At 35.5% G+C, this 21,854-nt stretch overlaps 1 protein-coding gene across 5 annotated transcripts; it reads right to left on the bottom strand.

Moving 5' to 3' along the window:
* Positions 1 to 189: 189 nt before the first annotated feature.
* LOC117636668 (DExH-box ATP-dependent RNA helicase DExH7, chloroplastic) lies at positions 190 to 21,643 on the bottom strand. Of its 5 annotated transcripts, none has more exons than XM_034371289.1 (35): positions 21,323 to 21,643; positions 20,991 to 21,096; positions 20,682 to 20,872; positions 19,773 to 19,823; positions 18,812 to 18,962; positions 18,360 to 18,724; positions 17,720 to 17,938; positions 16,922 to 17,033; positions 16,625 to 16,822; positions 16,431 to 16,510; positions 16,007 to 16,129; positions 15,791 to 15,877; positions 14,917 to 15,017; positions 14,713 to 14,770; positions 13,743 to 13,808; positions 13,171 to 13,253; positions 12,882 to 13,065; positions 12,200 to 12,346; positions 12,002 to 12,103; positions 11,752 to 11,904; positions 10,440 to 10,544; positions 9,004 to 9,144; positions 8,771 to 8,860; positions 8,629 to 8,685; positions 7,378 to 7,461; positions 6,876 to 6,974; positions 6,629 to 6,769; positions 6,224 to 6,294; positions 4,610 to 4,679; positions 3,867 to 3,959; positions 2,568 to 2,780; positions 2,067 to 2,159; positions 1,263 to 1,385; positions 774 to 866; positions 190 to 663 (listed from the first exon to the last, which is right to left on the bottom strand). In XM_034371289.1, the coding sequence occupies exons 1-34, from the start codon at positions 21,587 to 21,589 to the stop codon at positions 789 to 791; spliced, it is 4,302 nt and encodes a 1,433-aa protein (XP_034227180.1). In that variant the 5' UTR covers positions 21,590 to 21,643; the 3' UTR covers positions 190 to 663; positions 774 to 788. The 5 variants fall into 5 exon arrangements, 4 of the variants coding, with proteins under 4 accessions (XP_034227180.1, XP_034227189.1, XP_034227198.1 ...); XM_034371298.1 differs by having other exon boundaries at positions 190 to 660; XR_004587102.1 differs by lacking the exons at positions 190 to 663; positions 774 to 866; positions 1,263 to 1,385; positions 2,067 to 2,159; positions 6,224 to 6,294 and having other exon boundaries at positions 2,759 to 2,780.
* Positions 21,644 to 21,854: the final 211 nt, after the last annotated feature.

Here is a 21,854-nt window from a genome sequence, read left to right as displayed (position 1 = left end):
TTCACTTGACCACATTTATTTACACGCTAAGAATTCAAACATTTAAAATAACATTTTGGACGTATTCGGTAAAAATGAAACATTCCCAGAATTATCCATTGATGCGACATGCTCATTTTTCCATCCAAAAACACTACAATGGAAGCAGTAAATGTCCCAAGTGCAGCGAAGGAACATTTGGAGAAGAAATGGCAAGTTAAAGAGGCAAATTATCATTAAATTCGACAATAACTAGTTAAGGCCAAAAGTGACTTTTACATATAAAATTGAATTTTCCTGTGTTGGCCTTATTCAAGGCCAAAAGGTGAAAAGGCGGCCAAATCAGCTACCGTTGACTACAACCATATTATCACATTACATATAGTATATATAGGAGGGAACAAAAATGAAATCAACCTGTTCATATAAGAAGAGTAAAGCCTAACACTATGCCAAAGTGGACGACAACATTCCTTGTCTGAATGACTATTGAGAGCACAATATTCAGCCAGACATTTAAGGTCAATTAACAGATTTTTTGTCCTTAAAGAACCAACCTTGCAATGATGTATAAACCCAGAGATGCAGTGAATACCCGCCGAATAGGATGGGAACACCAAACATCGACAAAGTGCTAAAGGACACACATTTGACTAATTGAGTGACGAGCAGTCAAGCACACTCCTTGTTCAAATCAGAACAGAATTAGCCACAAAATCATGAAGAGAACAGCATGTATCCCAACAGTGTATCTATGATCGATCAACTGTTTGAAGAAAGGACATAAGACATACCTTGCTGTCAATATATTACTGTGGGGGCTTATCTTCTTCTAACAACAAATGGATAATAGACCTTAAAACCTCGTTATAAGCAACGGTGGAGTTCTGAGAAACAGTTTAAAATGCAAAAACAAATCATTATTGGTTGACATCTGTCTCACGCAAAATAACAAAGAATGAGATGCCAAAAATATACTAGTTAACAGAAGCAGCACTTCAAGGGCAGCAGCTCTAAGATCAACTGTTTTACAATAATAAATATACAATAGCATAAATCAAACTAAATTGATGCTATGACTTGAGTTTAGAGAAATGCGTTTTTGGTATCATGGGACATTGTAATCCAGCTGCAGACATACAACTCATTCTTGATGCATCAGAGAAGCATGTTAGAGACAAGTTAAAAGTAACGACACGACAAGCTATAAATAAGCTAAGGATACATTTGTAGCAACTGACAAGTCAAAACTTATTGCAACTTAGAAGCAACATGAAAGTTACCTCTGGCTTTCTTATCAATTCCTTCAGAACGGAATGAAGAGTTAATCGGAGTTCCTTGAACAGGACAGCAGTTTGTGCTGGTGCCGTCAGTTTTAACCATCCATCAACAATAACAAGTCCAGTCTGCAAGAAGAAACATCAATATATAATAAAACACAATAACTGGGTCTGCTTATGCTTCATTTTGTAGCAAATGTATTAATTCTTCTCCAACCTAATAATGATACCCTAGAAATAGGAGTAAGAATTGGAATACGAAGACAGATCCGCATAAACACATCAAAATCATCAAGCAGAGACTGTAAATGTCGTGTTAAACAACCTGATACAATAGTTAACAAATTGTACACATCACTTCCTCAGGGGATGTAGGCATACACTTCCCGTCAAGTAGATAAAAGGCTAAAAGAAAAGCCAGCCGTACAAATGCCCAACGGTACTGCTTTGTTTTTTGCACCCTTCCTTTTCTTTTTCTGTTTCTTTTACTCTCTTTTGATAGGTGGTTATTAAAAGTTAAAACAAAGGGAATGTTTGACAGGACTTTTTCTGAATGATTATTTATTGGATTATAGAAGCCAGGACTTCTTTGAACAAGGATCACTTGGCCATTTATATTTTGGTTCAATTAGACAAATGCATAAAATAGACAACAAGACTATGTTATTAGACAAGGTCAGAGAGAACACTTGCCTATCAACTGACAACAGTTGGCAGCATTTACATTTCAGATGTACATGTTTCAAATGCATGGCTTTGAATTGCACAAATTTTATACTCGGAGAACATGAAAAATTAAAAAGATACCTGATGCTGGATGTTAATGGAGCCACCAAACAACAAAATAGAGTTGGGAGAAATGACTGTTGTATCTCGGAGAAATACTTTGTTTGTTTCGACCTGTGAATAAGATATATTAAACTGACATCCTAAGAATAATGAATTAGTAGGCTGAACAATAAAAGTTCCGAAATTATGTAATAACTTTGCATCAATCCCTAACTTTCTATATCTATCTCTATCCGTAAGCCACTACATTTAATAGAGAAATTAGAAAGGTATGCGGCAAAAAGTATTTTAATAGAGAAATTAGAAAGGTATGCGGCAAAAAGTATTATTTTCCTTTCTGCAACCACAGCACACAGTAAATAGTTGTTTCTTTATTCTACTCCATCTTTTGCAGTTGGTAATTCTTAGTGAGAGACAGGGGGATGAAATATTAATTATTAGTTTATTCCTTTTGTTGTTGTTGTCATCACCATCATCGTATTGTTGTGAGAAAAGGTAAACAAGTAACAGTGCACAAACCTTTTCAAGGAAGACAATGAAGGGGTACTGAAATTCTTTCAAAGTACTGTTGATAGAAGAAGGGTGTATGTTAACTTCTCTTCTTCCATCATACCAGATTGGACGTTCCTTAGTTGCCAGACTGGCAGATTGTTTAAGGTTAGTGAGAGTTGCTTCAGCAATGCCTTTCCCAGTGGCTGCAATATTGGGATATAAACCTGCACATAATATTGCCTGCAAAAATACTTTTAGATTCATTGTCTCAAACAGGGAAAAGTGGTAGCAATCAATTTAAAATCGGATGTTTGATATGAACTCCTCAGTTATCTATGCAACAAGCAATAATTAACTGCAGATTGTCACTTGAATAACAATAATAGCATTATATGTATCAGGACTGCATATATAACAGAGATTAAAATCTCACTAATAAGATCTTAAAACTGCATATAAGTATTGAAGGAAAAGCATAGGATGGAACAAATCTGCAGGATGTTGAGACAATTTTTGTTAGTTTAACCTACAGATTTAGCCAATTGCGTACCAGCTTATGTTTTTGGTCTGTAATGGTAGTCTAATATTGTTTCAGAGCTTTCGTTCGAAGAGGACCTGGGGTTGAATCTACTCAGCCCCATTTCCCAATTATTTGTTAATTATATGCAGTATCAGATAGGCTGCACAGTGTTTTCTTCTAGCATGTATGATGTATAATTCTCCACGTGATGAGACTGCTTGTGAGGGAGCCTGTTAGCTTGATATATATTGTTGGCCTATCCCATAGCAGGTTAAGGTTTTGGGCACAGTGGTAGTCTACCAAGTTCAATTTAATTTCACCACAAGTCTTAGCTTAAATGATAATGGAGTTACGTAGGGTGAGTAGGGTCAGACTTTAAATTCTAACTCCAACAAAAATAGTTTAAAGATAACTTGAATTTTATATTCCAAGTGTCCTGCTTGTTTACAAATGTTATGAGGCTTCATTTCCAATGATGTACTGCTCTGTAAACCTGAATTATGATTAAGTGTTGAAATAAAGCAGTGAATAGTCCCTAAGAATCATTTGAAATCACACTCAAGACAGAAACGACATAATAACAATAATTACAATAATAAGGCGAACATGATATGTGACATGAAGTGAGGAGTGTCGAACAATCTACTACTGGTTTTACGATAAAAGTTTTGATGCAATGACCAAACTTTACTATAGACAGTGCAGATCAATGTGCAAGCAGACAGAAATCAATGTATCACTTTCTCACAATCAAGCCAGAAAGAACTTCATTGAAATCACATACGTTTAAAGCCACTGAGTTTTACCTTTACAATTGATGAATGGGTTGAATACATATTGAATGGTTGTGATTCATCTGAAAACCAAGTGTCAAGATTCTCTTTCTTTCTTCCATCAAGCTGAAATAAGAACACATTTCCACGATTGAACTCAGAAGTTCGAAAGAACTCTAGTTTCTGACAGGAAACAAGTATACACCACCCTTGGCTGGCAGATATCTACAACTATAACTATCTATTTAACCTTTGTACATAGAAACCTAGCGACTTTGCATAGCAGCAATCAGTGAATGGGAGCACAATTCAGCCTACAGGCTGAAGAACATATCTACATCTTGACATCAGTAGAACTTTGGAGTTTTATAGAGACAGACTGTTCCATAGATTTGAGATAGTGGGACAAACTAATTAGTGACTCAAGGTTGAATTGGATCACTTCCAACTTCATGCATTTCTTCATTTTTCAAGAAACCTTGTGCTTTTTTGGTGGAGGGAAACTGATGTAGAAGTAGAACAAACAAGTAACAAGAATTTAGAAATTGGCGAGGGATTTAGAATAGAAGAGGAATGAGGGCTCAAGAGAAGAACAGAAGGGGAAGAAGGAGAAATAGACAGAATAATGGTAATAGAATAAGAAGACGGACTATTATAAGCAGAGTTCTAGAGAGGAAGATAGAGAGAAAATCATTCAAGTCTGTGACTGCTGAATTACAAAGGATGTGAATACTAAGTGAAGCAATAATTGACATTAAATGAATGACACAAGCTACCTGATATTGTTTTGGAAGCGCAATGAGCCCAATATCTGCTAGCAAAGTTCCAAACTGTATCCTCATGTCTCTGAAAAATCAAGGATAAGCAGAAAAGAGTTGATGAATTATGACAAATTAAAGACAAAATAATTAACACCAAACAAAGAAGAAAAAAAAGGAGAGCAAACGATGATAAAAGGTCCTTAAATAGATGTCATGGTGCACATGAACCTGCAACGATGTCATGATAAGGGTCATCTAATATTGTTCAAAAGAAATCAACTAGATTACTGAATTTTAACTGAACTGAAGTTTGATTATCAAAATGAATATACCAGTCATGTCTTTTTGTTTTTTATTTTCTGATTTAATATCAATCGATTAAATTGAGTGTATATCTGATCAAAAGCTTACTGGAGCACAGTAAGCAATGGGGCCAAAAACATTATACATCTCAATTCTCCGTACAGTATAAATGATTCTTAAAACTTATGATGCTAGGAAGTGACAACGTTTTCTGGTTTACCACTCCTCATAAAAGCTTAAGCTGAAACACTGCCCCGCACATGTGGGTCTCTCCAAGTATTAGAGTCCAACACGCGAAATTTTACTTTGTATCAGGGGAATGCAATTTCGAACACAAGATCTCTTGCTCTAATGCCATGATAAAGTTTTTAGGTTTACCACAATTCCTAAAAGCTTAAGTTGTTAGGATGTGGGCAACAACTGTTCTATATTCTAGCAGGAAGCATAAGTTCTTCTTTTGCGTAGTGCAACATAAGTAATTGATTTCAAATGTGCCACAAGCCAAGAAAGAATCTGTAAGTACACCAGTCTTCCACATCTTCTACAGATGGAACACAGGAAGACTTGGGTTCTCAACCATAAATACAAAAAAGGTTATACAAGAAAAGATCCTTGATACATGAATAGTGGTGGGGTTTCATTTATTGAACTGAACAGGATTCAATGAGATATTATTATCTTAGACAATAAATCTGAGAACTCTGAATTCTTAACCATTCAGTTACCTTCTAAAGATTAAATTCCAAGAAATAACTCAACAGTGTAGACAAAACTAGGGGAGACTACCATATGGTCATTCAAAGAAGACTAATAGAGACATGAAAAAGATCGAAAGGACGAGTCATCTATCAAATGCTTTCCAAAAAAAACAAAGTCTCATTTCCAACCAACAATTTCTTAAAAACCAAGGACTCATAAACCACCCCTCTAGGCTGTTAGCTAGGGAGTCCAAAATCTTATCTTCAAAACGTCCACCAACACACTTTCAGATATAGTTGTTTTCAAAGTGAAATTTAAAAATGCATATGAAAAATTCACTGATCCCATTAAGATTTAGAGCTTTAAATCTCCCTCCCAGCCTCCCATTAATCATAATTGAAAAATTCACTGATCTCAAGAATCCAATGGATCCATGATCACCATTTAGTCAAATGACCATAGGAAATAAAAATTACTATTTCCACTATGATGGGATATTCCTCGAGGGGGAGTGCTATAAGAAAATCAAATATTATAATTTAATCACATTCCATTCCAGATTAAGTCATAATCAACATTGACTTACACATTCATTGGTACATAAGATCTAGAGAAAAGAAACTGCACCTTATCATGTACATAACTGAACTGCTTAAGAAATACGAATTGCAAAAATGTTGCGCAGCTTTAACCCCTTTCTGCAACAATCAAACTTTCTACATCAGTAAACACTGTGTTCTTCCAATAACAATTGTGACAATACATTCAACAACTTAACTGTTCCACTGGTAATGGTATAAGAATGCACAATGCGGTGCAATCTGATGGAAAGCATGAATTCGCATACATATTTGCTTTAGGCAGACTGTAACAAGTATATGGGTATGATAGTGGCATAAAACAACCAAATAGTATCTTAACATATGATCGGAATTAATCTTTGCCTCAGGAACCAAGTTACTCGCGCGCGCGCGTGTGTGTGTGTGCACATGCATACTTGAGTGCTTGCCTGCAAAGAAATAGATGACTAACCTCACGGAGAATCTTTTCCCATTTCTGGTAAGCAGTCATCATTATGAGATGGTCGGATTGCCTGTCAGAATCATGTGATTCACTTGGACCATCTAGCTTCCCAGTCAACAGTGCCAGTTTAGCTCTTTCAACATTTTGCCTCTGTAATTTAAATGTAGTGATAGAGAATAAGTATGTAACTGAAGTTCTTCTCTTCTTTAGAAATATTAAATAAACAGTAACTTATTTTCAGCACTGAAAGAGCGACCTCATCTTTGGGATAGACAAATGGAGATTTGTAGCTCAAGAATGCTGAAATGGACAGAATGGGCGACAAGCAACCAAATATTCCCCCATATAGCATCATCTGCAGTTTCAAAGGAAGCAGCAGGATAAATTGGTCTCGCAAGATCTTGGTCTCAGCAGTCTAATGTTAAGAAAGTTAACCTAATGAAGGGTTTGCACATGTACGTGTTCCAACACCCCATTAGCTAAATGTTAAATGAAGGGAGACAAATACAAAATGTAAATGCCAATCTAATTGCTTTTTCTATCTGTTTAAGGAATTAAGGCAACACAAGTAGTATTGAAATCCTGGGAAAGAGTCGAAACACTGGCAAGCCCAATACTACACAAGTAGTACTGATAATTTTTGTATTTAATTTCTTGAGGCTGCAAAAATCATATCTTTTCCACACACACAAAATTTCTTGAGGCTGCAGCGATTTTGCATGCAATTGAGAAGGAAAAGAAAATTATCAAATGCACACCTTCCCAATCAATACATCAACAGGGAGTTTTGCCAAATGATGCCCAAGAGGAGTCAACTCTTCATCCGCTTCAAGAGCACCAACCTATAAAATGAGCCCGGTTGTACAGAATCAGCTTACTGTGGAAAGTTGGCATTCCTTCTTGCTGTTTCTACGTATATGAGCATTTAATTACAAGCTTACACAAAGATAAACTGTAAGAATTTTTACCATATGCACAAAAGCCGATTATCCTGTTACAGTGATTAACGCAAACAAAGAGAAACTCGTAGTGTTCAGTTCAGTACAACAATCAAACAAAAAAGACTGAACAGATAAAAAATAAAAAATTGAAAACGTGGTTACACAGTAAGAAATATACAAGAGTCTCATTGCAGATATACAGAATAATGAAAACATTGTAGTTCCCTGCAGAAAGAAGAAAAAAAAGAGTACGAAGAATAATGACAAATACAAGAGTCTCATTGCGAATATCAATATACAGAACACAGAGAAAGACATATCAATGGCAACAAAAGAGAGAAAGAAAATGACAGATTGACCTATTTCCAGAATAAAATAGAAACGAGAAAAGGAAACAATGAACTCAATATCAATCCATGAGCCACCAATGAGGGGTTAGTGGAGTTGGTCAGGCCCATGGTTTGCTCATGTGTGGTTTGAGTGTTGTGATAGACCAACTAAGGGGCGAACTTTAGAGATTGAGTTGTGAGTGTCAGGGTGTATTGGGGACTCACTATTGAGAGGGGTTAAGAGAAGTGAAATTACTGAAGTGTGTGATTGAAGAGACTATTACCTCTTCATTGAAGAGTTGCTACCTTCTTAGTGGGGCGTCGTCGTCATCATTGACCAGGGATGTAGCCCAGTTTGAGGTGAACCTCGTTAACAAATTTGTGTGTTTTTTATTATTGTTCTTCTTCATCTTTATTCTATTAGTAATGTATGGTCTTGGACAAAGAATTTTTCCAAAATTCCTAACACTTTGTGCTGATATTATAGATCACGTGTTCATGCATTGCCCCTTCACCTATTTTTGGGGTTGCTAATATTATGGCCTAGAGATTGTTATTCCTCTCTATCTCTAATTCAACAGTACGAAATAATACATCATTGTAGAACCAAGATAAAGTTGATAGTGTTTGTATGTTAGAAAGCAAGAAATGAGTACAAAAAGAAGAGTTTTAGGCAATTATTCATACATTCAATCATCAGTATGCATTGTGGTTCTGATTATAAGAGAAAAAACTATACCTCATACAATAACTTAATTGCTGTGGTCATAGCCTCTTCCCTTGGAGGTTCTAAAGCCTGATAAACAGAAAATTAACAAACCAAACCGATCAGATGATATCATAAGTAAAAAAACCTGTTATACAAATATAACATTACTTACCTTGGATAATAATGGCTTTATGTAACCCAGAGAAAGCAATTTAATTTGTAAACACAGCTCTACTAATGGCATCCGAAGCATCTCTGGAACCTTGGCATTCATAACAATTAGAAATTATATGAAGTGATAGTTTACTGTTCTTATATATAAAACATTAAACAATGATCAAGTGAATAACAGTCGAAAACACAAGAAAATTGCCCGTTTTAAAATTCAATTTTGGGCAGAAGTACCTGAAAAGGGCGCATGAGCTTTTCAAATCGATAACGTGTGTACAAACAAAAACAAATTCCAGGTTTCACACGTCCAGCTCTTCCTCGTCGTTGCCTAGCATTTGCTTTAGAAATCCAATCTTCAACCATGCTTGACAATTTCTGCAGTTGTTACCAATCCAAGTATTAGACCCAGCACCACCAAAAGTATTCTAACATCTACAATGTGGTAACTGCTGATAAATCAGGTGGACATACAAACATACAATGAATGGGTGCAATGAAGTTGTGGGTCATTCAAGTGTGTGTTAGTTTTTTTTTTTTTTTTTTTTTTAAATAGAAAAAAATTATTTCTAAAAATAACAGAGAACAATCACAGTGGGCAAGATGGCCACTTCAACAGTACATCAATAAAAATAGAACAAAACTCTGTCCCTCAAACAGAAAAAAGTAAGTACAAACGTTCCTAGCAAGCAGCAGCTTTCCAATCTGCCAAAATGAAAGAATGGTATAACCTGAAATTAGAAGAAACTAATGCCCATAATCCAAGATCTGACTTTGTCACATAAAATGTGCACCGCAAATGTGCAGCCCCTCCCCACAATAGTTTAAAAATCCTTTTATTTCTCTCCAACCAAATCAAACAAAACAGCATTAAAACATGCATTCCATAAAACTTTAGCCTTCATCCCCCACCCAAAAGCCTTGTGCTTTTCAAAAAGTAGAGCCGTGCATTCGCTGGAACTACCCAGGTTAATTTAGCATCCTTAAACAGCCTCCGACACAATTTTAAAGCTATTGGGAAATGAAGGAACAAATGATCAATGCCCCCAAATAATACACCAAGAGGGGCACAGACAAACATTAGTCTTCTCCTATGAATCAAGTCCCAGGTGTTAGCCTTTCCATGAGCAATTATCCAAGCATGTATTTGTACCTTAGGAGGTATAGAGGTACAGTAGCCTTTCAAATCATGGATGACGGTTGGAACAGAGAAAAATAAGGATTTTCACAAGAATGCTGGAAAGAAAAAGTTTGAGGTCACCATCCAACTTATTAATATTCTTCTTTTTAACTATTAAAGATTAGATAACTGCAATAACAGTTTGAACACGAACAAGTAAAGATGTCTTCTATTCAGTCTCAAAATTCAAGGTTAGCAACGATGTCTATGAGAACAGAGATCTTATTCCAATAATCTTAGAATGTATAAATCGTTCTCCATGGAAATGGAAATGTTCAGCGTGAAAAAAATAATAATATTTGTTCCTTCCATTCAGTACTAAGTTTCTAGAAACAAGCATACAATAAAGTATGGATCTAACAGAGTGCCGAAATTACTAAATGGAGAAAGCCCTAATGTTTATCTGATTATAAATGCTACAGCAGTCACAGCCTATATGAAAAGGATGAAAAGTACCACGTTATCATTCATTAGAGAGACTAAAAGCACAAACCTTCTGCGGATTATAACGATTCTCCTTATGCTTTCCACAATCAATAACATATACCACATCATCTATTGTTATACTGGTCTCTGCAATGTTTGTGGCTACAATGACCTGGGACATAAGATATTGAAACAAAATACCAATGAAATTTACTGCAAGAAGTCAAACAAAAGCAAAAACATTAGGCACTGGGAATTATGTACATATCTATCTATCCATGAGTAAAAAAATTTTGGTCTGAATCAAAAAATTTTGGTCTGAATCCATGAGTAAATTGATGTAAACCTTTTACAGACTTTTATTGTTGTTCATCTTGCCTGAGCCGGCGCTCTGTGTTAATTGTTGTTTAGCTTGTTATGTGTTTATAGCAGGCTTTGCCTAGGTTGACTGCCTTTTGTATTTCTGTAACTCTTCTTTTTTCAATAATATAAGTTCCAATTTCCTATATGAAAAAAGAAAAAAGAGAAAGTTAATCTAAGTGAAACAATCCATCTACATCTGCCTTCCTCATTAGGAATAATCAGCAAAACTATATGAATGAACACAAACTTTTCACCCACAATCATTTTTCCAACTCCATTCTCTCCACTAATTTAATTATTTGGGTTACACTCCTGAAACATTAAGGATTTATGCATTACAATGCAAAAAGCTATTGCAGGGTATAAGCGCTGAACTCTAATGTTATTCGTTTTCAAGTTTCCTTTTGAATTCTCATTTCCAAGAAAAGGGGTTCGCCTTAAGTTTTTATTATCCTTTCGGTTGGATTCAGGGGGTGGCAGAATTATCCGCAGTAGGAGAGGAACTTTTTATAACCTCCAATTTTTAATGAAAAGATCCAGTTAACTTAGTCTATCTGAAAAGTTTTATGCAAACTAACAAAAATGGAAAATTCATTCCATATCACATCCCCATTGGAATTTACAATCCCATAGCACAAGAGATATAATACCAAGTTCCCAAAACCAGAGAACCCTAATATCCAAGAGCTATCCACTGTTATGAGAGTAAGGTATCAGTCAATCCAGGAGAAAACAGAAATTTCGCTTGAGTATATGTGAAAAATCTTTTAACATACAGTTCAACCATCATTACCTTATTTTAAAATGCTTTTCAGCTTTTATGCAGAATTTGAATAGTGGTTTCTGAAAAAACTGCATGCAATTTTCTGTAACAACTACATGCATGTAAAATAGAAGTGTTGAATGCACGATAATCGAATGAAGAACCACTACAAAAATGTATAACTACAAAAGGACAAAAGAATAAATTGGAAAGTTAGAGCAAGAGACTCAACAACTTATGTTGAAAAACTTGCCTTTCGTATGTTCTCCGGAGCCCGTAAAAACACCTTCTTTTGATCGGTTGATGAAACGGATGAATGTAGTGGAAGAATCCAATCAGAAGCTTGTCCACCAAATCGGTAAGAAGCAGCTAGTTTATCAACTAATGTGTAAATTTCAGATACTCCCTGTTATGCATTATTTAAGTACAAGAAGAACAATATTATTATTATTGGTGAGGCAAACATGCCTAAAAAAAGCGAAGAGACTATCGGATGGGCTTACAGGCAAGAAGACAAGTATAGCGCCCTCATCGCAAGTTTCATCAACATGGCACACCAAGTCTTCAAGAAGATCATAATCAATGACATCTTCATTCAATCTTTTCTGTACGATAATTTTGATTACCATATTATAGGGTCCCCTTAGGAAAATGAAGAAAAACCACGCTACTTTCAGAAACAAAATCTCAAAGGCACTTACCAAATTTTGTCGAGTTTGCTCTTTGTACGATTGATAACTATCTGGAACATAGTAAGGATTAATATTTTCTTCAGAGAGTAGAGAATCATCACCCCAAGCAGATAAAACAAGATTCTTCTTTCCCCTGCGGTTGTTTACAGCACCAGCCTGGTGTTTTCAAAATGCACCAAAATCAGGTAATGAATATCAAAATCTCAAGGACATTCAAAAAACAATTGTGGAATCATATGGCTGCATTTATTACACTTGACCAAGTGTATATATTAATATTAGAAATATTTGGACTACTGACCAAAATACTCCTAATCAAATAATAGTAAATTACAATAATAATAATAATAATTTTGTGGTTATGTCTAAAACAACATTGTTCTACATAATTATTTTCCAATCTAAATCCTAAATCCTAAACCCTGATTCCAAAATTCTTAACCCTTAAACCCCAAATCAATGTTGTTTTGATCGTAAGCACAAGATTAGCACCAAAAGGATCAGTAGAGGATCCTACTTACCCAAATAGCTATGTAATATGTGATATTTCAAATACTCTAAGAATTTACTGCATGCAAATTCATAGGGGGACAATTAAAGACAAAAGATAAATTTGGTAAAAACAGAAGCTTCTCATATAGCTAATACAACACAGAACAGCGAGAAAGAGAACTGTGCTACTTTGAGTCACCTTCTCCTTGGTCAAAGGTCCATATCCCAAGGAAGCTGGAGAATCCGAAGCAATCCGATAATCAATGCTTTCATATATATCCTCAAGATAGTAAGTTGTGACAGGATGTGTTCTGCCTTCTGCAGTAATCACAGGGCAATTACCAAAGTATCTTGAAAACAAATCTGAATCAACAGTTGCAGACCTGAACAAATAGGAGGTCAAGTAATTAATACGATTTTTAAAAGTATTTATACATATAATAAAAAATATGTGTATACAAACTCGAGGAATTGAAGAACAGACATACATCAGAATAACCTTCAGTTTTGGTGTGCTAAGAGCTGATTGCTTCTCAATCAGATTCTTCAAAACTATGAGCAGGAAATCACCCTGTTTTTAGGAAGTAGAAAATATATGCAATGCTATCTGTTAGTCCTTATTTCTTAATTAACCCCTTTACCAGGAGATGAAATTCTTGCAACACTTAAGGGAAAAAGATTTGTAAAAACCAGTAAAACTAAAAAATGAAAATATTCTCTTCTATAACACCTATCCATCATCCATCTCCCCTTTCCCCACCCCAAAAACAGAAAGGAGTAAACTTCTTTCACCTATTGTACATTTTAATAAGAAACAAAGATCTTCATTGAAAAGAAAAAGAAATTATAGCACAGGAGCCAAGAGACGAGCCTCTGTTGTACTTTCTTTCTCTTTTGTATTAAAAAAAATTTTTTTTAATAAATAAAATAAAATCATTATAACACATCTTTTCCTTTTCTTTTCTTTTTTGGCCACAGAATATTCCTGCATTCCATCATGCCAACAAATATTTTTCAAAATGCCCAGACATGACTGTAAAATACTAAATCTACAACTCACCAAAAGAGACCGCTCATGTACTTCATCAACTATGACATGAGTAATACCTGTCAAGTTTTTATCTCCCTGCAAATGAAAAAAACATAAGGATTAGATTTGCTTAGATTCCTTGGATGAGAGTTCCAACAGATATAGCATTGACTGAAAACAAGTTTCACAAGTCATGCCACACAATAAGTGTAATGCTTAAGATACATAAATAATCATCATGTTGCACTCACCAATGAGCATGAAATGCTCACTGACCGATTGGTTCAAAATCCAACAGTTGACATTCATTCCAGAAATACAAGTACTTTATCAGGATTTTTAAAATAAGCCATTGGATTTTAAACCTATTATTGGTGACCATTGATTTAGTAGTCAAGAGTAAGAGACAAAAGTAGGATTCAAACATACATAAACAAAAAATCTCTTAGGCGGGTGTTGACTGTTTGCAAATTTGAGGGCCAAACCAAAATCCACTTTTCACACATATGCGAACCAAACCAAAGCCCTTCAAATCTGTGGCTTGAAAGGTTTCAGTTGTGAAACCAAACCCATGATTTTGCGGGATCCTTTTTGGATCCAAGACTGAAATCCCATTTGAAACAAACTGAACGGGTTTCTGTTATATCCTTTCCTTTTTTTTGGAAAGCAAACATACACACATACAAGCACAGTGCACACGCACAGTCATGAAATTACACACATAAACAAATGCAAGTGCAACTATCTTTCATGGAGTACCAAAAAACTTTACGTTAACTCTCAAATACTAAATATTAGAAACCAGAACCAAATATAATAATAATGCATTTGGATTGAACACCAGGAAAAGTAACAAGAATTTAGAACCAGTACATAATTATTTATCTCAGATAATGTCAAAGAAACTGAGAACTATATTCTGCAATGAAAGTCACCGTCCTCTAGTTTGCTACATGAGCAGCAACATACTAAATAAGAAAACTAAAAAAAACAGTCTTACCATCAATTTTCTCAGAAGAATGCCCGTCGTGCAAAACAGAAGCTTTGTCTTGTCATTGCTGAGATAACATAAAACATGAATGCAAATGTTGGTGATAAGACAGAGACTCACCAATATACAAATAATAATAAGGAAATTAAAGTAAATGGAAAATTTGGCATACAAGCAGAGGATTTGAAAGCAACAAGTCACAAAAATGAACACCTTGCACTATCAAGACGAACTTGATAACCAACCAAAGAACCTCTTGAACCAGGTGAAGGTTCACAGCGCTCATCAGAAACTCTTTCAGCCACGGAAATAGCCTACAATACAAAGAACCAAAGCATACTCACATTAGCAAGTAGTTAGAACCATTATATCTTCTAAATTTTGCCACAGCAGCTCCACAACATGGTATCAGCAGGATCCACTGAAAATACAGACTAATTGTATTAAGGAAATTCATGTTTTTACTGACCTTGATTTTCAAGCTCTATCAATTTTTTCCTTTATAAAAACATAACTTGTATTTGTTAATTTCATGAAACATTGACATTCATCCTAAATGGATAAATTAAAATCTTATAAATAAGGAAAATTATCCAACACAAAAGTCCATCAAATCCTCGGTGAAATCCTTCCACCTATAATCAATATCTGTGGCTTCAAAAAACGGAAATTTCAATGGAAACTTAGGAATCTCGATGGACATTATCAGCGAAAATGTCCACATTTGTGGTCATTTTATTCTAAAGATCTATCTGCCTGTTTACAAATGTTTATTCTGGACAAACTACTAGAATAATACCTCATTTGTTTTAGAAACATCCTAGGATAACAAGACAGATATATTTGCAGCGCAGCCTAGTGTGAAAAAAAAAAAAAAAAAAACAGGAGAACCCAGGAACCTAATGATAATTACTTAGATCTGCAATGAAATAATTCTTCTGGTGCAGTGCAAGTGATATTCATCCCGCTTATGTCACATGAATCTTGGTTTAAAGTTTAAACACAAGCAACCTAATGCAGTGCCATACTTTTCAGCAGAGAAGATTATGTACCCACTATGAAAAAAAAAGGAAGATTATGTACCCACCGCTATTCTCCTTGGTTGCGTGCATATAATGTTACAGTGTCCACCATGTCCTGATTTGATCATGTCATCCAATATAAATTGCGGAACCTAAAAGAATATCAAAAAAGGAGGAAATACACAACCTTAGAAATTCAAAAGTAAATAGAATGCATGTAAACAATATGCTCAAACGTAACTAAAAAGTTTTCAGAAAACCAATGAAAGGTAAATTTCCACCTGAGTTGTTTTTCCAGAACCTGTTTCACCACAAACAACTAGAACATTATTTTCATGGAGCAATCGCAAGATATCACCCTTCAGACCAGCAATGGGAAGTGCAGCTCTAGTTTTCAACATGTCCTAGAACAGGTAAACCAGCAGTTAAGTACTTAAACAACAGTTCTTCCAGAACCAAAAAAGAAACAATAGGGTCACCAAATTTGTTCATCCATTGATGGGTCCGTGATATACTAAAAACAGCAGTTAAGTACTTAAAGAACAGTTCTATTTATTCAAATGAGGGCCCACTCTGAACCTCAGTTATTTCTAACGAGTGATATACTTACACCAGTGACCACCCATTCCCAGGCGACAAACATAAATTAATAAATGAATGCCAGTCTCTTTTAAAAGAAACAAAATGCAACAAAAATATGCTAACCTTGAATTTCGGATTTTTCAGTTTATTCTCAAGTTCTTGTCTCAAATAAGAGCTCTCCACTTCTTTGAAATGATGTACTCCTGCAATATAGAAATGAAAAAAGTTCGGGGGAAAATCAAACAGTAGATAGAATTACTCTTTTTTAGAGGTTTGTTCAACAATGCAACAAATAAAGGAGGAGTGAAAGTACATACTTTGAGCTACTGGATCAGTGCGAACAACACCTGAACTTATAGGCTCTTCAACATGGAGTTCTTGAACCTCTTCTGGGAGAATATCATACATAAAATTAGCAGCAGAAGTTGAAGAAGAACCATCAGCACTCAATAGAGAGTCCACAAAAGTAGCCCTTCGATCTTCCTGACTATCTTCTACAGTCATTGATGATTCTCCTGAGTTTAGACATTATGGAAAATGTTAACTACAATAGAATCATCAGATAAATGAGTTAGGATTTAGAGAACAAGGAAAAACACCCATAATTATGTCACCTTCCTTCCATTGAATGACCAGAGAAGCATAAGGCTCAATAATTAGTAGGTGAACTGGGAGATCAGGAAACAGTTGACAAAGAGCAAATGCAGCCACTCTATTTTGAGCATCCTATGATACAAAAATCATGTAATTAATTGAAAGTGGCGTAAGTAATTTTTTGTTAAATCTTGTCTCATTGTGACAACATAAATAAATATATAAAATATATTTGAATGACTGAGACCAACATTCCCTTAAATGTCAAAGAATAATAAAGGGTAATAAAGTACATGAATAAAAGAAAATAATTAAATAACACATGGTAGACATGTTTTCCAACATGATTTAAGGGAACTAAAGGATATTAAAGGTCAAAATTCATGATTCATACAACAAACTTTATTATGTCAAAGGCACAAGAGGGAGTGGTCCTGGGGACATGTCCTTAATCACTGTTTTCACGGTTATTTTAGAGGGAACGGAATAGAAGGGTGTTTGATGGTTCTACAGGGAGGAGAATGAATACTTGTCGGAGAGGGCTCGAATTTGGGCTTCGGTATCTTCAGAGTTTAGGGGCAGTTTTTTCTTTGCTATCCTTATTTATTCAAGAGCTGCTGCTTCCTAGTGATTTTTCTGTTATACTGGATTTGTTTTCTGCTTTTTCGTTTTCTAGCTTTTGTTAGGATTTCTGTAGTGCAGTAGATTTCTTGTCCTCTGTTTCTGTACATATTTTTTTCATAACAATCGACCTCAACATCTACTAATTCTATTCAAGAAAGAGAATAATTATAAAATATAAAGGAGCATGTGATTACCTCAGCCGAATCGAAAGTTCCATTCTGATCAGGAAGCTGAAGGGTCACTAAGCCCCCAGCCTTTCTGCTTTTACCCCTCCCACTAGCTTTACGCAAAACACTGACAGTATAAGAGAAATTATTTTCCTTTCCACGCACTTTATTAAATTTTGGGGCTTCCCACCCTGATCTTTGACATAATTGATGAAGAACAGCCTTTGGAATCTTTCGAGAGTCCCCCTGTAATTATAAGACCATATCGTGAAATGGCATAGCATGGGGTACCAAATTACCAATTCAACCATCTATTAATAGCAGCAACATATGATTCCTACTTGAAAAAACAACATAAAAAGCAACACAAGGATACTAATAATAAGCATACATTATGAAAGCCACATAAAAAGTACAACAGAAAACATTAAATATTTGAATGCAGATGCTTAGGAATTATGAATTCAGTATTGCACAGTTCAGAATTATTTAACAAAAAGATAAGCATACAACTTATTGTAATCTAGATGTTCCTGAGATTTTTTTCTATAAAAAGTCAAATAAAAAAACAAGAAATATAAGAAAAGGAAGGCATCAGATATTGCAAATTTTAACCAGCAATGTAGGTGCACTATTATAAGTCTAACAAGATTATTGTAAGCACTACCTTTTTCCAAATACCATCTAATTTCTCCAAATTTTTCTCACTAGAGATTTCTCTCATCCTTTCTCTCTTCTGTAGTTCCAAAACTTCGGGAGGCAGAACTTCTCCAGATGGCCCATCTTCTAAGAAGAAATTACCAATTTCTACATCTATTGACTCTTCTTCTGCAATAATCTTTCCCTGCGCAGGTTCAGTTGAAAGAGTAGAATTGACTGGAAAATGAATGGAGCTGCAGTAGTCCTCATCAATTCTGTCAACTGTTATTTCATCAGCATGGACTTTTTCAGAGTGCTTGTAAGGATTAGTGTATGTGTCCTCAAAAGCAGTATCCTTCCCAAATTCTGATGCCAAGATGTCGTCTGATAAGCCTGATCCATAAGTTGAAGAAGTATATAAGAGAAGTTATAACATACCAGAAAGGTTAACTTGAATCAGAAGAAAAGTGAAAGTTTAACCTAGAGCAGAAAACTCTTGCTTGAGATTGCGGATTATGCTGCCTGCTCGCTCCTGGCTTTTCTTGTCCCCTTTCTGTTTGGCATTTGCCGCTTCCCACCGTGCAGCACGATACTCTTTGGCAATAACATCATAAGACCTTGGTTTATGGACCTATTAAAATAGTTGACGTTTGGCCAGAACTGTTAGCATCATGATGACAAGAGCATGCTTGCAATTACTCCACCAGTAAACCAAAAACTGTAGAAACTTCACAACTGTTTCTAAATTTTAACAAAACAAAACAAAACAAAAAAAACTGCTTATGTGTCGAAAGAACACTAATTCTTACACGAAAAACAGTTAGAACACATATGCATACAACCAAGCAAAAAGACACAAGCCGAATAACAAACAACCGGTTAAAAAATAACATATTGAAATTTTGAACAGAACTTCTAAACCCAGATCATTTACAGTCAAGAAAACTGATTTGCCAATGCTACTCAGGCTATACTTCTTTATTTCTTAATGTAGGCCTGCCATCATAAGAATTTGATTTTTAAGTTTGTCGTCTTAAAGAAAAAGCAACCAAAACAAAAAACAAAAAAAAAGAGCTGCTGGACGCTGTTTTAACCAAGCTGAAAATGACTACGCTCACAGAGTGTTGTTTGTCTCTTTCAATCCAAAATTTGGTTGTTAGTGTTGGTGGAATCTTCAGTCCTGCCTCTTATTGCACACTCTGGCAAAAATCTCGCGGCCACAAAATTCCTTCAATCCCCAATTATTATCACTCACCATTCAATTATTACACTGTCTTTGATGACTACTTAATAAGCGCATGAGAGAGAGAGAGAGAGAGAGAGAGAGAGAGAGCATAAAGAACTATTAACAAAGCAGACCAATCATTTACTAATGCTGACAAAAATTACGCAAACTTCCATTCCTTCATAAACTTAAAATTACCACAAGTAAACGAAATACCTTCTCTGCCCTTTCATCAGCTGCATCATCTTCCCACGTGGTTGACTCATCCTGAAAATCATTACTTATTAGACCTTTTGCATCATCTAGTGAAGGGTGCAATATATCCCCTGTTGAACTTTCTCTTTTGAATGAAAATTTTGCCATGATGAAGATGCTTCAGATTTTCAAGCAGCAAGAGTGATTTAGAAATTTAGGGCCCCACCAAAGGTAATGATACTAGGCTGGTTGGTAGCCCATGCTAAGTTCAATTTGTTTGAGATGCTTTAGAAAAGAAGACCATGGGTGTGCTTCTCTCCACAATGGTGCATCATGTGCAAACATGATTGGGGGTCAACTGTAAACCTTTTTATTCATTGCCCAATAGCATTGAAGTTGTGGATAAATCGGGTTAGAGAGTTTGGGGTGAGCTGGGTAATTCCAAAAGACTGTCATTCTTTGATACATGAAAGACATATTTCATAGGTGGAAATAAAAAATAAACAAAGTTGTGTGGCGACGTACTGTGTTAGCCATCCTTTGGGTTGTATGGATGGAAAGAAAATAACTTTTTAATATTTCAGCGGACTAGAGGATCTTTAAGAAGAGACCAGATTTTGGCAAGCCTTTATTGGCTTCAGTTTCTACAGAATTTAAAGATAGCTCTCTCTATGCTATTCTACTAGATTGGAATGCTGCAGTGCGTTAGAGCAGAACAGTTAGGAAGTCTAGGATGGTTTTGGATAAAAAAATATTCTACATTTTATTTGATAAGCTGTCTGTTCGCATTCTTGTTTCATGCTTGTTCTCTAGGCGGACTCCTTGTCCACCGAGTGTAATTTTTTTTTTTTAGTATTGACAAAGTTTGTTTCTTCTCAAAAATAAAAATAAAAAGGAGGTGAATCTGTTAGTGGCTCTATCCTATGTTACCTCTTCTTGTTGCTCGACATATTGTTTGATCCAATCTGCCTGAGACGGTTGAAACGAATCAAGAGTCTTATCATCCCGCTGTCCCTTGGTTCTGATAGAAATTCCAGGTGCATCCTCATCAATCTTGGTAGATGTATCCACCGAGGGAGTCCAGTCATCCCGAGAAGTCAATATGATGCCAACAGAACCACCTGACATATCACATTTTCGCAGGGCCATAACATCAAACCCAAAAAAATAAAATTTATATACCCACCATAGCACATTTGCAACAGTAACCCGTCAAATCAAGAATGAGTTTAAACGTACCTTCATTTCCATGCAGAGAAGTCCCACTAGAAAACTTCAGTGGTAGCTCATTACTAGTCAAATTTAAACACAACCAGTCTACAGCAGCCTCAAATGTAGCACCTTCCTACATTCAATACAATGCCCACAAGCTACTGAGTTCAAAAATATGCATAAGCAAACTAGTAGAAGCAATAACTCTAAAATGCTAGTATTATGCAAAACCCTAAAATTCACCTAAAATCAATAGCATTCAACTAAAATTGCAAGGACCGATTATTACCATACAAACTATTATTATTCACTGGCGTCCAAACAGGTGTGAAATTGAATAAATATAGAATCATGTTTACCTTGAGAGCAGAGAGAGCGAGTTCAATTTGATCATTGGTGAAGCCTTCGCAGGAAAGCTTTTCGTACACGGCTTTTAGCTTCTTCGTCTTCTGAGCTTTCGAAAGGGACTCGTCGACCGGAGCCGCTGGCGTCGCGGACCGGCCTGAGTTGAGCAGGAGTCGGCGGACCCGGTTCTCGTTCTCGGCCGAAATCTGGAGCCTCGGGCCCGACGACGTCGTTTTAGGCTTGCTGTTCTGCTTCGACGTCTGCTTTTTCTTCGGAGCCATTTTTGTGGTTTTCCTTGTAATTTTTCTCCGATGTCGTAGAAACTGAACGATGGTGAGAGACCTGAGAAAATGGTTAACTGACTCAATGGTCAGTGGTGTAATAATTTCAATTTTAAAGGTTATTTTTGTCAAATCAGAAAATGTATGAATCAAACTAAAGTTTGTTGACCAGCAATTTGAAAAGGTTTATTGGATACTGAGAATAATTTTTGCTCCAACAATTCAATTAATGCAATATTATAAAAAATTATGAAAATTATGAAAG

Source organism: Prunus dulcis, chromosome 1, assembly GCF_902201215.1.
Source record: "Prunus dulcis chromosome 1, ALMONDv2, whole genome shotgun sequence".
In the NCBI taxonomy this organism is placed as follows: Eukaryota; Viridiplantae; Streptophyta; class Magnoliopsida; order Rosales; family Rosaceae; genus Prunus; species Prunus dulcis.
This window is presented reverse-complemented; position numbering and strand designations above follow the sequence as displayed.

Bases quoted from the DNA above. Each gene is read 5' to 3' on its own strand.
- LOC117636668 (XM_034371289.1), bottom strand. From the start codon at position 21,589: ATGGCTCCGAAGAAAAAGCAGACGTCGAAGCAGAACAGCAAGCCTAAA. The intron at 19,824-20,681 runs GTAACATAGGAT...AATGATTTTCAG, and splicing joins ATGTCGAGCAACAAGAAGAG to GATGAGTCAACCACGTGGGA. The intron at 867-1,262 runs GTAACTTTCATG...ACTGTTTCTCAG, and splicing joins AATTGATAAGAAAGCCAGAG to AACTCCACCGTTGCTTATAA.